The sequence below is a fragment of the Myxine glutinosa genome, chromosome 14 (assembly GCF_964187855.1).
Source record: "Myxine glutinosa chromosome 14, kmMyxGlut1.1, whole genome shotgun sequence".
In the NCBI taxonomy this organism is placed as follows: domain Eukaryota; kingdom Metazoa; phylum Chordata; class Myxini; order Myxiniformes; family Myxinidae; genus Myxine; species Myxine glutinosa.
In genome coordinates this window covers 80243802-80259816 of record NC_136274.1, presented here as the reverse complement: position 1 = coordinate 80259816, position 16015 = coordinate 80243802, and the positions used below count along the sequence as shown (strand labels likewise).

Sequence of the window (16015 nt, the reverse complement as noted above, 5' to 3'; positions counted from 1 at the left end):
GGCTGTGATGACTATCCCATTAACACCCTCCCCGCCTCCTTGCTCCCCGAGTGTATAGCTAGGCCCGTATCAATAAACCGCCTAATTTAATATTTTCCCATTGACAACAATCGTTTTCCTTCTTAGCAATTTTGCAAAGTTTGGTATTCCGGTCAGCGAAGCGACGGGTCATATATGCTAGTACTATTAACTTATTAAGCATCTGTTTCTTTTTCAATTTGACTGCTACGCACTTCTGAACCACTGGATGGAATGAGTTGAAAACTGGTGGTTGGACTCGTGAGATGCACAGGATGTTTTTGGGGGGAACATTTTGCCATAGATGGCATTGCAAGTTCCAATAAAATATGCCATAGATGTCATTAAAATGTAAGAATGAACCTGTCCATAAGTCACACTTATTTCTGACGCCCGAGCGGTTGTGCGTCGCGTGACCCGTGCCGTTACACTAAGCGTACTTCGGACTTGCGAGTCGATATAATAAATAATTGCATTTAACGTAAAATCATTAATAACAAGCTCAGAATAATGAGTCAAAGCAAAGGATTCAAAAAGCCTGTCCTATTCATTATCCTTACCCGCCTTGGTGGCTTGTACATGCTTCGGCCTAGTAGACGATGGACGTTTTCCTTCTCACCCTGCATATCTTCAGGTTCAGGATGCCAGGAGAGCGCCTCTTCACTCCCAGTTGGTGCTCTCTCCTGCAGAAACCTGCAAGCAGAATGATAGAGAATGAATAATTATGCTTTTGAGAAATAAGAATTTGACTACAAATGGTCAACACTGTCAAATAAATAAATGAAAATGCATGAGGAAAGGTATTTCCGGAGCGGAGAAAAGGTCACCAGTTACTTATAAAGGCCTAGTTACACCTTGGTAATCTTCATTTATTGGATGTAAAGAAGAATGCCTGGCTTCATTCAATGGGTTAGTGAACCCAGAATTAAACTAGGTGCATTCTATCAAGAAGGACACATATTGTACTCATCAGGAACGAACCTGGATAGAATTGAAAACGGTACACGACAGTGGGAATCACTGAAGATGAATTGGATTATCTCTAATACCCAATTCTTCCTCTTCTCCTCTTCCCTTTTTAAGGGCGTGAGGTGCAATTGCACCAAGCTCCTGCTCTGCCTTAACAAGGATACTCCTCCATTCCCCACTGTCCTCAGACAACTCTCTCCGCTCTCCAACCAGCCCCACCTGACTGAAATCCCTCTTCACACAATCCTTCCATCTCAACTGTGGCCTCCCTCTTTTTCTCCTACCTTGCTCCTTCAACCTATCTGCTCGCTTTGCTATTCTCTCTTCCCACATGCACACCATGTGTCCAGCCTATCTCAACCGGCATTTGACCAATCTCCCCGTAAAACTCATCTGTACACCAATCTCCTCCATCAGTTCATTCATCCTCCTTCCATCCACCCTCTTCACTCCCTCAATCCTCCTGACACAGTTGTTCTCACACACCTGCATCCTCTGTTGTTGTCTCTGTCAGTGTCACCGTCTCCAGACCGTAAAGGCAGGCCAGCATTATACACGACATCAGCACCTTCCCTTTCAATCTCCTTGATATTGTTGCGGATCCCGGCTTCGTCGATGTACTAAGGGGGGTTTATGCCCTGCTCCCCCTCAAACTCCGGGTCCACTGAGGCCGCCGTCCATGACTAAACTCGTGGGTGACGGATTGCTAGGCAACTCCAGCCGCCGAGCCCGCAGCTGCGCATGGAAGGGTTAGCGGTCACAACCCGAATACCTTAGGACACACGCAGCCGTGAGGACGGGGACTGAACCCCGCACAAGTCACACTTATTTCTGACGCCCGAGCGGTTGTGCGTCGCGTGACCCGTGCCGTTACAGTAAGCGTACTTCGGACCCAATTGAGCGGTTTTAATTCGGGTGATGCTAGGTCAATGGATGTAAAATGACAACGACGGCCAGGTTGGAAGGACTAAACACAGTATTTATTTACAGGTATGTATAGAACACAGACAAAGCAAAGAATCTTAACAGCCTTGCCTACGTTCCCAGACAAGGGCCCTCATTCGTTTCGTGAAGGGGGGGTGGAGAGGGTAATTCGCGGCCGCTTCTTGCAGCTCACCCGGATGGGCTCGGTCGTGCAGCTCGCCCGAATGGACTCGGTCGTGCAGCTCGCCCGTATGGGCTCGGTCGTGCAGCTCGCCCGCATGGGCCTGGTCGTGCAGCTCGTGCGATTGGGCTTGGAGGACGAAAGCCCCAGGAATCGCTCCAACCCAAGGCGCCAACAGCCGGAGACGATCGCGGCAGGGACGAAGAGCGATGACGAACCAGGAGCAGGAACTGGAGGACCGATCAAGATAGCAGGAGCTCAGCGAGAGAGAGAATGTGTCATGGGCCGGGTTTTTATAACACCCCAACCCCTTCCTGAATGTTCCATGGGTCTCAATTGGCCGCCGGGGGTCACGTGACGCGACAGCCCCTCATTGGCCACCCTCGGCCACTCCCTTTAGCTCCCATTGGTTGCTCACTGCCCCTCCTCCCAGGAATGTCTCGTTCCTCCTTCGGGGAAGGTTTTATTCCTCCTCCGGGCCTGCAGGGCCTAGTCTACTCCCATGACAAGGCAATTTAGGCGTCAACAAGGCCTACAATCATCCTGCCTGACTCAACGCATTATTTGTTTTCTTTCTAAACACTGAAAAGGGCCTATGCTTTACATTTAATAAGACATAACTAACTACAGGAGGCTACATGTTGTGGTGGAATTAACTATAGGGGGGTTGCCTTTTATTCGCAATACCGCAACACTACCCCCCTCTCCGACCAGACTCGTCCCAAGTCGACCTTAGGTGGAGTGACCGGTAGAGTCGGCATTCAAATTTTACATTTACCATTAGTGTGACACATAGATGTAATTCCCCTAACATTTAACTCTAACCCCATGTGTGCGACATCATTTACACTAGATATGTCCCTCCTAATGCGTTGAGCAGCTAACTAACAGACTCACACCCACAACTGTTCGCGTATTTCCGGAATTTTTAAACTAAACACATAACCGGTGCGCAACATTCTTACATTTACATTTACATTTTAAAAAACTTTAACCTTTATTTACAAAAACTATAACCCAGGACCTGGACTTGAGGTAAGAAGGAATGGAGAAAGGAAATGGAGGCACTTGCTGCTTAAGTTATGTTGCGGCTTCTTGTCTTGAGAGGTTTCCTAACAAAAACCGGCTGCCCTAGACCAGCATACAAGACATTTGAAGCAAAGGGGCATCTAAATTTTCACCTCCTCAAAATTGAGCCGTTTATTTGGTGAACAGGGCCACTGACACGTGGTCCAAAGGTGGGCTTCAATGCCACCCAAAAGGTGGTCCGAAGGTTGGCCAGAATGCCATCCAACAGGTGGTCCAAAGGTTGGCTAGAATGCCACCCAACAGGTGGTCGATGGTGCAAGATGATGGGGCAGCCAAGAGCTACCACAGCAGAGGTGCGGGGCCACAATGCTCGTGGTCCATAAGGTGATGGATGGATGGATGTTTGACAGCAAGATGCTGCGACAGGTGAGTCTCCACAACGGTCCTGGGCGGGGAGGAAGACAAAGCGCAACGAGCACAAGGAAAGCAACAGTGGCACACGAAAAACAAGGTAATAGTCAGGTTCACTATGTCAATAAATTATATTTCGTTCAAAATCATGGTAGATTAGCAAACCTATACATTTTTGGAAAGGTTATAGCATAAGGAAACTAAAAATCAATGTTTACACGTTGGAGAGATTCCTGTATGGCGGCCATTTTGGATTATCAAAATGGCCACTGTAAAATACATATTTTGTTCTATTTCTGCCTCTAATTACCCTAAAAACTTTTAAAAATATACTAAACCTATATTTTCAGGGACAAGGAATCCAATGAAAGTATCAAATTAGTGCTATGGGGAATGGTAAGACACGAATCAAAGGTTTTGAATTGCAAAATACTGTCTTTATATTCGCGATAAGTTGCATAATCAAATACATGTTATCATTTTGTACAGGCAGTTAATAACATCAAAATGTGTCACAATAATTCATATCACCAAACATACACAGGCAGTCAGCAAAATAATATATACACATGCAGTCAGTATAACTTCACATCTACACAGGCAGTCAATGACAAAATACACACAGGCAGTCAATGGCATCAAACATACACGATTACAGAATATGCCATTTAGAGTTCGTCATCACTGTCCTGTGTGTCGTATCCGACAATATAGTCCGCATCGTTTTCACAGTCCGTTCCACACAAGCAAAGGTCGGTCAAATTGATTGGCAAATCGAATTGGTCGAATGGTCGATCGAATCGAATTCGATGAATCGAATCGAATCGAATCGATCGAATTGGTCGAATGGTCGATCGAAGCGATTGGTCGAATGGTCGAATGGTCGAATTGGTCGAATGGAATTGGTCGATTGGTCGAATTGCTCGAATTGGTCGAATCAAATTGGTCGGAATTGGCAAATGTAAACATTGATTTTCAGATTTTCCATGTAATAACGTTTCCAAAAATGTATAGGTTTGCTAATGATTTTGAACGAAAAAACATAGTGAACCTGACTATAACCAGGTACCACCATACCTGGTGTGATGAGAGGAACGTGGCAGAATGAGCGGAGTAAGCTCGGCCCTAACCGTTCGCACCCCCACCATTAACTACACTACCCTAGCCCCCCTTGTATTTACAATTCGTCTCTACGTCTTGTCTCCCAGGTCCCCCTCTAACGCCAAATTCGTCCCCAAATCCCTCCCAGGTTCTCCCAGGATGGAAGGGATGGAATGAAACAATGTTCCACTCACGTCGTGATGCATCTCACTTACGAAACAGCTTAAAGAGCCTCTCGGTGCAAAATTCGTCCTCTATGGTGGATGGTTGTGGATGGTGCGAAGGGGTCTCACATCCTAACTACACTAACAACATTACTCATTTAAACTCCCCGGGGTCGTACCCTGCCAGTAGGCCTCTTTAAACTATGTGGTTCTAAGAACCCGAATTCCCCTTGCCCACACTATGGTGTACCTCAGAAAATTTGTGGGGGTTACACCCAAATTCAATCTGTGCCCTCGCACAATTTCGGGGCTGGGTCGTGTGGCTCTACCAGCAGGTCTACCTACCTGCACCCCTCCATTCACTGGAGCCCCCTCCCGAGCTTGCCTCCTCCTTACACTACCCTATCTGGGGAAGGCCCTCCCTGGCGCTTACCCCCTGATGCACACCTTGGCATTGGGCAACCCGGGTCCTTCCTCTGGATCCTCAGGCCCCACTCACATGCTAACCTAACTGGCTCCCTGAGCCTACCTGCGGCCTTACCTGGCCGACGAGCTACCAGTGACGGAGTGCCCCAATAACTATAACTACCAATTAAGCCACACGCCCAGCCATTTCACTGCCTCCTGCACCTCACAAAACACTACCTTTCTGCAATCAGCACCACAGGTGTCAATATCCATTATAATTTACCTACACCCTCTATCTACCTTTAAACTACCCCGCCGGGCCTCCGTGAATGGGTTCCACTCCCCCCATTCAATCCTTCGCACCATGCATTCCACACCATTTATTCTCACACCAAATATTTGCACACTACAACCCAATTCCATTGACACTTACACACAGCATCATTTATCTAACTAATTTCCCCCATAACTCGTGCATCCCTCGTTGTCCCTTTAAACTATGCACACCCTTTGTTAACAACCACCAAACTCTCTATGTCCCCACTACAGTTCATGGTCTCTACTTAAATATTGTCCCTATTGTCTCTCTAGATTCCTAATCATTATCCTAGCCCTCCCTTGGCTAGTTTCAGTGCCCCATGGAGGCAACCATTGCTGGCCCCTCCATGGGCCTAACACTGCCATCCCCCCATAACTGGTGCTCATGCCCCCCCCCCCCCCACCATGTGAGGAATGGTCACACTACCATTCCCCCACATGGGGTACAATACTCCCCCAGCCCTCTAAGCTATGAGCCTCCGTCGGTGGAGGTACTGGGTCGTGCCTCGGCCTCTAAGATCAAAGCAATCCATGAGGCCGCCTGCTCGCCTGTGTAGGGTCTTAATTGGTCTGCATGGACGATCCGAGGGAGAGCTCGTGGTCCCATTTTGATTTTTATCACCACATCACAAATTTGCGCCAGGACGACCCCAGGCCTTGCCAAGGCGACGTGAGCTCCGGGTATCTGCCCTGCCGTCTCCAGGGATTGAAGAACCAAATCTTCATCCCCGGAGAATATGGGCTCACCTGGCTCCGGTGGTCGTACCTGCGCTTCATTTTAGCACCTGCCAGCTGAAGTTGGCGACGTGCAAAGGCGTGGACCCTCTCCATGCCTTCTTCCAAGTGACGGGCATCGCCCTCCCCCGGCGGTTTATCAGGGCGCTCGGGCACAGGCCCGCAAAGCAGATCGGCGGAGCCGCAACTCCCGCCCGTACATGAGCAGCGCTGGGCTACATGCGGTGGCTCCGTGCTGACTAGTGTGGAAGGCCATTAACAAATACGGGAGTTGTTCGTCCCAATCGTCCTGACGGGTGGTGGTGAACAGGGCCAATTGCTGAATTAAGGTCCTATTGAACCTTTCCACCATCCCGTCAGATTGTGGCCTTAAGGGTGTTGTCTTTGTTTTTCGAATTGACAGAAGCCTGCACACATCTTTTAGCAATTGGCTTTCAAAATTTCGACCCTGGTCGGTGGGTGTGCAGCTCCTCTGGAATCTCGTGCCGACATACAAATCCTTCCACGAAGGCCTGTGCCACTACCCCGGCTTCTTGTTTAGGGAGGGCATAGGCCTCCGGCCACTTGGTGAAATAGTCCATAACAATGAGGATGTACTTATTACCTTGGCGGGTGCGGGGTAGCGGTCCTAATATGTCCATAGCTAGCCGCTCAAGGGGGGCCCCTACCTGAAGTAATTGAAGGGGGGCCCTCATCCTCCGTGCTGGTCCCTTTTTAGCAGTACAGGCGTCGCATCTCTGACACCAGTCCTGTATATCGCGCCCCACATTCACCCAATAGAACATCCGGCGGACCCGAGATGTTGTCTTTGTCCTGCCCAAATGGCCGCTGAGGTGGGTGCCATGCACCTGCTGTAAAATGGTGGTCTTAAACTGTTCTGGGACTATCACCAGCCAGGAAGTTTGCTCAGAGGGAATCTCTACCCACCTGCGGTCCAAGATGTTATCTTTCAATTCTAGGGTTTTCCATTGAGCCCAGTATGCCTTTGTTGGTGCCCCGAGGGGGGTGACCTCTTCCCCACTAGGTCTCTTTCCCAATCAAACCCATTCATACACCTGTCCCAGTATGGGATCCTCCCGCTGGGCCGGGCTCCAAGCCAAAGTTCCGAATTCCTCATCAGCGGTTAGTGGCAAGATTGGCCCTCTCACCCGGGCTGCACAGACTACGAAGGCAGGGGTGGGGTCTGCCAATTGTTCCCTGTCCTCATGTCTCGCACAGAATTTACAGTTTTCCCCCAGACAGGGACGTCGAGAGAGTGCATCGGCATTCCCATGGGCCTTCCCGGCCCTAAGGGTCACACTAAAATCGTACTGCTGCAACTTTTCCAACCACCTTGCAATTTGGCCCTCAGGTTCCTTGAGCCGTAGGAGCCATTGCAAGGAGGAATTGGTCAGTTCGAACCATAAATTTCCGCCCATACAGGTACGGGTGGAAATGGCTCATGACAGACAGCATAGCCAATAACTCTTTACGAGTGACACAATAATTTCGCTCGGGCCTACTGTTACGTGCTCCTCCCCAAACCCCGGTCACGGTGTACCTCCGAGCTCCGAAAGGAGTCACGGCAGAAAGATGTGCTATTATGTGTGCCAATGACAAATGGTGAAACCACACCAATCAGTTGTTGCAAAAAACCAAGTATTGTATTAATATCGCACAATAATAACAACTTGCTCAAGTACAATATAACAACAATTGCACCATAAATACCATATAATTCCTATGATGGTACCACCAGTTTCTTAACTCAGTAACTCACGGTGCTCCACATGAGCGAAATGTAACACCCCCAAAGTCACTGTCCCGGCACCAGGCCAAAGTCGATCCACGCTCCGGTGATCACAAGAAAAAGGTCGTATTGAGACCAGAACCTAAGTCGGCTGACAGTCGACGTTGCCGAAGAGCCGCTGGGTGGGTGTCGGGCCGACGTCGGTCAGGCAAAAGTTCACCCAAAAGGCGACTGGGAATTCACACCTTCGGTTCACCCGACAAGGACACTGATATGAACGAGCAGCGGATCCCAAGCGGAAAACCGCGAATTCCCAATCAAAATCCAAGACACACACACGAATTAGGCTAACGGCTGGGGCGCGGTGAAATGGCTGGAGCGAGGTGAAATGGCGGATGGGCCTGTAATGGAGGCGTACCTGCTCTCCAACAATGATTCACTTTTTGAATCAACCGCAAAACCCGCCACGCAGGTTTATCTGCCACAGCGATATCGACTCTGTCACAGGAATCCCTTTCCCGGGGAAACCAATATTCGCTCATGACCAACGTTCGCCAGCGTCCGCTCGATACCTCAAAGCAGCTCGGCCTTTCTCTCCCGACCTCACTTGCTCCGCTTCAGCCTCCTCCTCCTCTTCTTCCGGTTTCTCCTGATCCATTTCGTTTTTCTTTTAAAACACTAGTTTTTACCTTTGAAGACAGTTATCGCCATTTCACTCAAACTATAACAATAATAGTACATGGAACTACAAATGCTTCCTGTGGATGAAAACCACAAAGACAGAAGTGACGAATCCGTAACACTACTCATGGCCCGACTGTAATGCACGATCACTCTCTCCACGCCCCCCTGTGCCTGGGAAAGGACCGCCCCCAAACCCTCCTGGCTGGCATCCGTGTCCAGGGTAAACGTCCCGTCATCGGTGGGGTAAGCTAGAACGGGTGCGGATGTCAAACACCCCTTCAATGCTAGGAAGGCCTCATTGCACATCCCTTGTCCAATTAAACCTCGTCCCCTTCTCCGTAAGCCGGTGAAGGGGCCTGGCTATCTCGGGTCTGGCTATCTCTGCAAATTTTGCCATAAAGCGCCTGTAATAGGAGCAGAGTCCCAAAAAACCCCGTACCTCTTTGATGTTACAAGGTGCGGGCCACTCCTCTACCGCTGTAATTTTTCCTGGGTCTGTTTTTAACCCCTCGTGAGTGATGACGTGACCTAGATAGGCCACCTCCTTGGCGAACAAAGTGCATTTGCTCGGACTCAACTTCAACCCTGCCTGCCTGAGGCACCCAAACACCTGGTCCAAATTAGCTATGGCCTGGGGAAATGTTTTAGCATATACCAGGACGTCATCCAGGTACACCAGGCATGATTGCCATGGCATGCCGCCCAGCACATGCTCCATCAATCGCTCAAAGGTGGTGGGGGCGTTACACAAACCAAACGGCATCACAGTGAACTGATACAGCCCCTTACCTGTGGAAAATGCCGTTTTCTCCTTCCCTGCCTGATCCATCTCCACCTGCCAATACCCACTCTTCAGGTCCAAAGTTGAGAACCAATTTGAGCCTGCAACGGCATTGAGGGTATCGTCAATTCTAGGCAGGGGATAGGAGTCCTTGAGTGTCATGTTGTTTAGTTGGCGATAGTAAACGCAAAACCGTGTGGTTCCATCTTTCTTTTTAACCAACACAACAGGTGACATCCAAGGACTTCCCAAGGGCTCAATGATACCTGCACTGAGCAATTTTTCTACCTGTTCATCACCTTCCTCCCTCTTGCTCCAAGGGAGCCATCGGGCGGGCTGACGAATAGGCCGGGCCTCACCGGTGTGGTTTTGATGTTTCACCAGGCCCGCACGTCCAATGTCCTCAGAGGATAAGGGGACAAACAACAACAACAGGCATTTTAAGGCCGTTTTCCCTGCAAGAGCGGGGGTTAGCCAAATTCAGAGGACAAGGAGAAGATGTCCAAATGGGTTTCGATTAATTTGTGTTAGGCCACCCACTGGTTCCTGGTCGTCTTGGCCTGCCATCCTCCGAATTCAATTTAAAAAACAATTTGTTTTAAACTAAATTTTAATCACGCTCGTAATTTTGAGTACGTGAAGCGCACTCCAGGTCCAATCCCACTCCTGACACCAATTTTGTTGCGGATCCCGGGTTCATCGATGTACTGAGGGGGGTTTATGCCATGCTCCCCCTCAAACTCGGGGTCCACTGAGGCCGCCGTCCACAACTAAACTTGTGGTTGACGGATTGCTGGGCAACTCCAGCCGCCGAGCCCGCAGCTGCGTGTGGAAAGGTTAGCGGTCACAACCCGAATACCTTCGGACACACGCAGCTGTGAGGATGGGGACTGAACCCCGCACAAGTCACACTTATTTCTGATGCCCGAGCGGTTGTGTGTCGCGTGACCCGTGCCGTTACACTAAGCGTACTTCAGACCCCATTGAGCAGTTTTAATTCGGGCGATGCTAGGTCAATGGATGGAAAATGACGACGGCCAGGTTGGAAGTACTAAACACAGTATTTATTTACAGTATGTATAGAACACAGATAAAGCAAAGAATCTTAACAGCCTTACCTACGGTCCCAGACAAGGGCCCTCATTCGTTTGGTGAAGGGGGGGAGAGGGCAATGCACGGGGAAGCGTGGCCGCTTCTTGCAGCTCGCCCGGGTGGTCTCGGTCGTGCAGCTCGCCCAGATGGGCTCGGTCGTGCAGCTCGGCCAGATGGGCTCGGTCGTGCAGCTCGCCCAGATGGGCTCGGTCGTGCAGCTCGGCCAGATGGGCTCGGTCGTGCAGCTCGCCCAGATGGGCTCGGTCGTGCAGCTCGCCCAGATGGGCTCGGTCGTGCAGCTCGCCCGGATGGGCTCGGTCGTGCAGCTCGCCCGAATGGGCTCGGTCGTGCAGCTCGCCCGGATGGGCTTGGTGGACGAAATCCCCAGGAATCGCTCCAACCCAAGGCGCCAACAGCCGGAGACGATCGCGGCAGGGACGAAGAGCGATGACGAACCAGGAGCAGAAACCAGAGGACCGATCAAGATAGCAGGAGCCCAGCGAGAGAGAGAATGTGTTATGGGCCAGGTTTTTATAACACCCCAACCCATTCCTGAATGTTCCATGGGTCTTAATTGGCCGCCGGGGGTCACATGACGTGACAGCCCCTCATTGGCCACCCTCGGCCACTCCCTTTAGCTCCCATTGGTTGCTCGCTGCCCCTCCTCCCAGGAATGTCTCGTTCCTCCTTCGGAGAGGTTTTATTCCTCCTTCGGGCCTGCAGGGCCTAGTCTACTCCCATGACGAGGCAATTTAGGCGTCAACAAGGCCTACAATCATCCTGCCTGACTCAACGCATTATTTGTTTTCTTTCTAAACACTGGAAAGGGCCTATGCTTTACATTTAATAAGAAATAACTAACTATAGGAGGCTACATGTTGTGGTGTAACTAACTATAGGGGGGTTGCCTTTTATTCGCAAACCCGCAACAATATCTTTCTGTCTGCCGTTACTCCCTCCACCCCCTCCACGCATTCACACCCACCTGAATCTTTCTCTGCACCTCTACCTCTGACTTACCATCCCCAGTCACTGTTCCTCCCAGATACTCAAACCTATTTCCTTGTCTGATCTCCTTTCCCTGTCATTTTGTTTCTCTGCTGCCAAACCCACATCACCTCAATCTTCTCCATACTCATCTTCAGCCCATGTTTCTCAAATGTCTTCTTCTACTCCCCCAGTACTTCTTGCATCTCCAACACACTTTCTCCACACCAGCCAGATCGTCCGCATACAATATCCTCCCCAGAATACCCCTCATGTTTACTTTCCTGCTTACCAGCTCCATTGCCATGACAACCAGGACTGGGCTGAGAGCGCTTCCCTGCATCAAACCTGATGTTCACATTGAACTCTTCCGACATTCCAGGACCAACCAAAACTCTTCCCTTCGTTCCCTTGTACATCCCTTCCACCAACCTAGCTTCTGCATCCGGCACTCCCATTAATCACAGTGCCACCATCACCATCTCTCTCTCGGGACAGTGCTGTCGGCCTTCCCTAGATCCACAAGTCCAAACGCCATTTCACCTTGCACCTCCAACCTCTTCTTTACCAGCTGTTTCAGCATGAACATCTCATCTGTCGTTCCCCTACCTTTTCTAACCCCCTGCTGCTCTTCTCCGATCTCCTTCTCCACACTCTTCCTTGTCCGCCCATCCAGAACACTCTCTAGCACCTTCATGACACGACTTGGAAGCGTAATGCCCCTGTACTTTCCCAGAAATTGAACATCCCCCTTCCCTTTCCCATATACATTCAACAGCCTCTTCGTCCAACTGACTCCGACTTCTCCCGCTGCAATTATCATCTATATACACACCTCATTAATACCTGGCTTTCATCCCTTATTCATCCTCTTCTATGTTGTCCACACCTCCTCCTCCGTGATCTCAACCAGCTCCACTTTCCTTTCCACATAACACGGCAGCTCCAGCTCTCCCTGGCTTCCTCCCCAGTTCAATAGCTCCTTGAAATATCCTTCCCACGCCTTCCATACTGCCCCCTCTCTGTCATTAGACTCCCGCCACTATCCTCAATCACCACCCCCCATAAACTCCCACCCTTTATGTACTTACGACCCTCATCCCTGTCACGATCAAATTTATTGATCATCTTCTTCCCACCATCTTCCAACTTGTTGTACACCTCCTGTTCCATGTCATTGCTCGCCTTATCCACAGCTCATAACCTGTGGATAAGGCGATAGAACCTTATCTGATAGACCCTTTTCTTCATCCTCACCACAAATACCACAGGCTTGTGCTGGGTGGTAACGTTATCTCCCGCCACTGCCTTGCAATCCTTTACCCTCCACAACTGTCACTTCCTTACCACCACCAAATACAGTTCTGTTCTATGCTACCCACTCCTAGTGGTAATCTTATGGCTTTCCCGCTTTTGAAAGAATGAACCAGCTATGGCCATCCCATTCCTTGCGCCAGCAGCTCCACCAGCTCTCGGCCCACTCTATTCCTCGTTCCCCAACCAAATTTACCAACACATTCCCCTTCACCCGGCATCACTACTCCCACATGCACGTTAAGTCCCCCGCAATGCACAACATCACCTCCTCTCAACCATTCCCATCATCCTCTTCAGTGCGTCCCTGAATTCCTGCTTCTCCACCCTCGTCTTTTCCATTTGTAGCCCATATTCCAACATAACACACATCTTTTGCCTCTGCATCACCACCCTTGCCATAACTATCCATCCCTCGCATCTTTCCACTCCAACGACCCAATGGAATCAGAATGAAGCTCTCCCACATCGGATCTTTGGAATCAGAATGAAGCTCTCCCACATCGGACCTTTGGAATCAGAATGAAGCTCTCCCACATCGGACCTTTGGAATCAGAATGAAGCTCTCCCACATCGGATCTTTGGAATCAGAATGAAGCTCTCCCACATCGGACCTTTGGAATCAGAATGAAGCTCTCCCACATCGGACCTTTGGAATCAGAACGAAGCTCTCCCACATCGGACCTTTGGAATCAGAACGAAGCTCTCCCACATCGGACCTTTGGAATCAGAATGAAGCTCTCCCACATCAGACCTTTGGAATCAGAATGAAGCTCTCCCACATCAGACCTTTGGAATCAGAATGAAGCTCTCCCACATCAGACCTTTGGAATCAGAACGAAGCTCTCCCACATCGGACCTTTGGAATCAGAACGAAGCTCTCCCACATCGGACCTTTGGAATCAGAATGAAGCTCTCCCACATCGGACCTTTGGAATCAGAATGAAGCTCTCCCACATCGGACCTTTGGAATCAGAATGAAGCTCTCCCACATCGGACCTTTGGAATCAGAATGAAGCTCTCCCACAGCGGACCTTTGGAATCAGAACGACGCTCTCCCAAATCGGACCTTTGGAATCAGAATGAAGCTCTCCCACATCGGACCTTTGGAATCAGAACGAAGCTCTCCCACATCAGACCTTTGGAATCAGAATGAAGCTCTCCCACATCGGAACTTTGGAATCAGAATGAAGCTCTCCCACATCGGAACTTTGGAATCAGAATGAAGCTCTCCCACATCGGACCTTTGGAATCAGAACGAAGCTCTCCCACATCGGACCTTTGGAATCAGAACGAAGCTCTCCCACAGCGGACCTTTGGAATCAGAATGAAGCTCTCCCACATCGGACCTTTGGAATCAGAACGAAGCTCTCCCACATCGGACCTTTGGAATCAGAACGAAGCTCTCCCACATCGGACCTTTGGAATCAGAACGAAGTTCTCCCACATCGGACCTTTGGAATCAGAACGAAGCTCTCCCACATCGGACCTTTGGAATCAGAATGAAGCTCTCCCACATCAGACCTTTGGAATCAGAACGAAGCTCTCCCACATCGGACCTTTGGAATCAGAACGAAGTTCTCCCACATCGGACCTTTGGAATCAGAACGAAGCTCTCCCACATCAGACCTTTGGAATCAGAATGAAGCTCTCCCACATCGGACCTTTGGAATCAGAATGAAGCTCTCCCACATCGGACCTTTGGAATCAGAACGAAGCTCTCCCACAGCGGACCTTTGGAATCAGAACGAAGCTCTCCCACATCGGACCTTTGGAATCAGAACGAAGCTCTCCCACATCGGACCTTTGGAATCAGAATGAAACTCTCCCACAGCGGACCTTTGGAATCAGAATGAAGCTCTCCCACATCGGACCTTTGGAATCAGAACGAAGCTCTCCCACAGCGGACCTTTGGAATCAGAACGAAGCTCTCCCACATCGGACCTTTGGAATCAGAACGAAGCTCTCCCACAGCGGACCTTTGGAATCAGAACGAAGCTCTCCCACATCGGACCTTTGGAATCAGAAGGAAGCTCTCCCACATCGGACCTTTGGAATCAGAACGAAACTCTCCCACAGCGGACCTTTGGAATCAGAATGAAGCGCTCCCACATCGGACCTTTGGAATCAGAATGAAGCTCTCCCACAGTGGACCTTTGGAATCAGAACGAAGCTCTCCCACATCGGACCTTTGGAATCAGAACGAAGCTCTCCCACATCGGACCTTTGGAATCAGAATGAAACTCTCCCACAGCGGACCTTTGGAATCAGAATGAAGCGCTCCCACATCGGACCTTTGGAATCAGAATGAAGCTCTCCCACAGCGGACCTTTGGAATCAGAATGAAGCGCTCCCACATCGGACCTTTGGAATCAGAATGAAGCGCTCCCACATCGGACCTTTGGAATCCGAACGAAGCTCTCCCACAGCGGACCTTTGGAATCAGAACGAAGCTCTCCCACAGCGGACCTTTGGAATCAGAAGGAAGCTCTCCCACAGCGGACCTTTGGAATCAGAACGAAGCTCTCCCACATCGGGCCTTTGGAATCAGAACGAAGCTCTCCCACATCGGACCTTTGGAATCAGAACTATCATTTACAATTTGTAATGTAAATGACGTTAATTTTGCTATGTCTGAATCTGAACACATGAGGCCTAAAGTTGAAGATATAATATCACCAAAAGTATGCATGCACGTGCAGAATCATCGATTCAAAAAAGTGTATTTACTGAGGGGTGAGAGAGGGGGGGGGGGGTGAGTGGTGGTGGGGTAGTGGAGGAGGGAGGGGGAAGAGGTGGGGTGGGAATTTAGAGGGAGGAGGAGTTGTGTGGGAGTAGGCAGGGGAAGCGGTGGGAGGAGGGGTGGAGCGTGAGGGGTGGTGTGGGAGTGGAGGAGCGAGGGGGAAGGGGTGGGGTGGGAATCTAGAGGGAGGAGCGGTGGTGTGGGAGTGGAGGAGGGGGGGAGGAGGGGTGGGGTGGGAATCCAGAGGCAGGAGGGGTTGTGTGGGAGTAGGCAGGGGAAGGGGTGGGAGGAGTGGGGGGGGGGGCATGATGGGGTGGTGTAGGAGTGGAGGAGGCAGGGGGAAGGGGTGGGGTGGGAATCTAGAGGGAGGAGGGGTAGTGTGGGAGTAGGCAGGGGAAGGGTTGGAGGGGGGAGTGTGAGGGGTGGT

General features: G+C 50.3%; 1 protein-coding gene across 3 annotated transcripts in view; it reads right to left on the bottom strand.

The window, feature by feature from the left end:
- Positions 1-16015, bottom strand: part of LOC137439958 (sodium/hydrogen exchanger 2-like) — a 141954-nt gene that overhangs the window by 14570 nt on the left and 111369 nt on the right. For all 3 annotated transcript variants that reach the window (XM_078768383.1, XM_078768384.1, XM_078768385.1), the window contains one exon: positions 579-711. In XM_078768383.1, coding sequence (XP_078624509.1) covers positions 579-711 — 133 coding nt within the window. The remainder of the gene's footprint in view (positions 1-578; positions 712-16015) is intronic.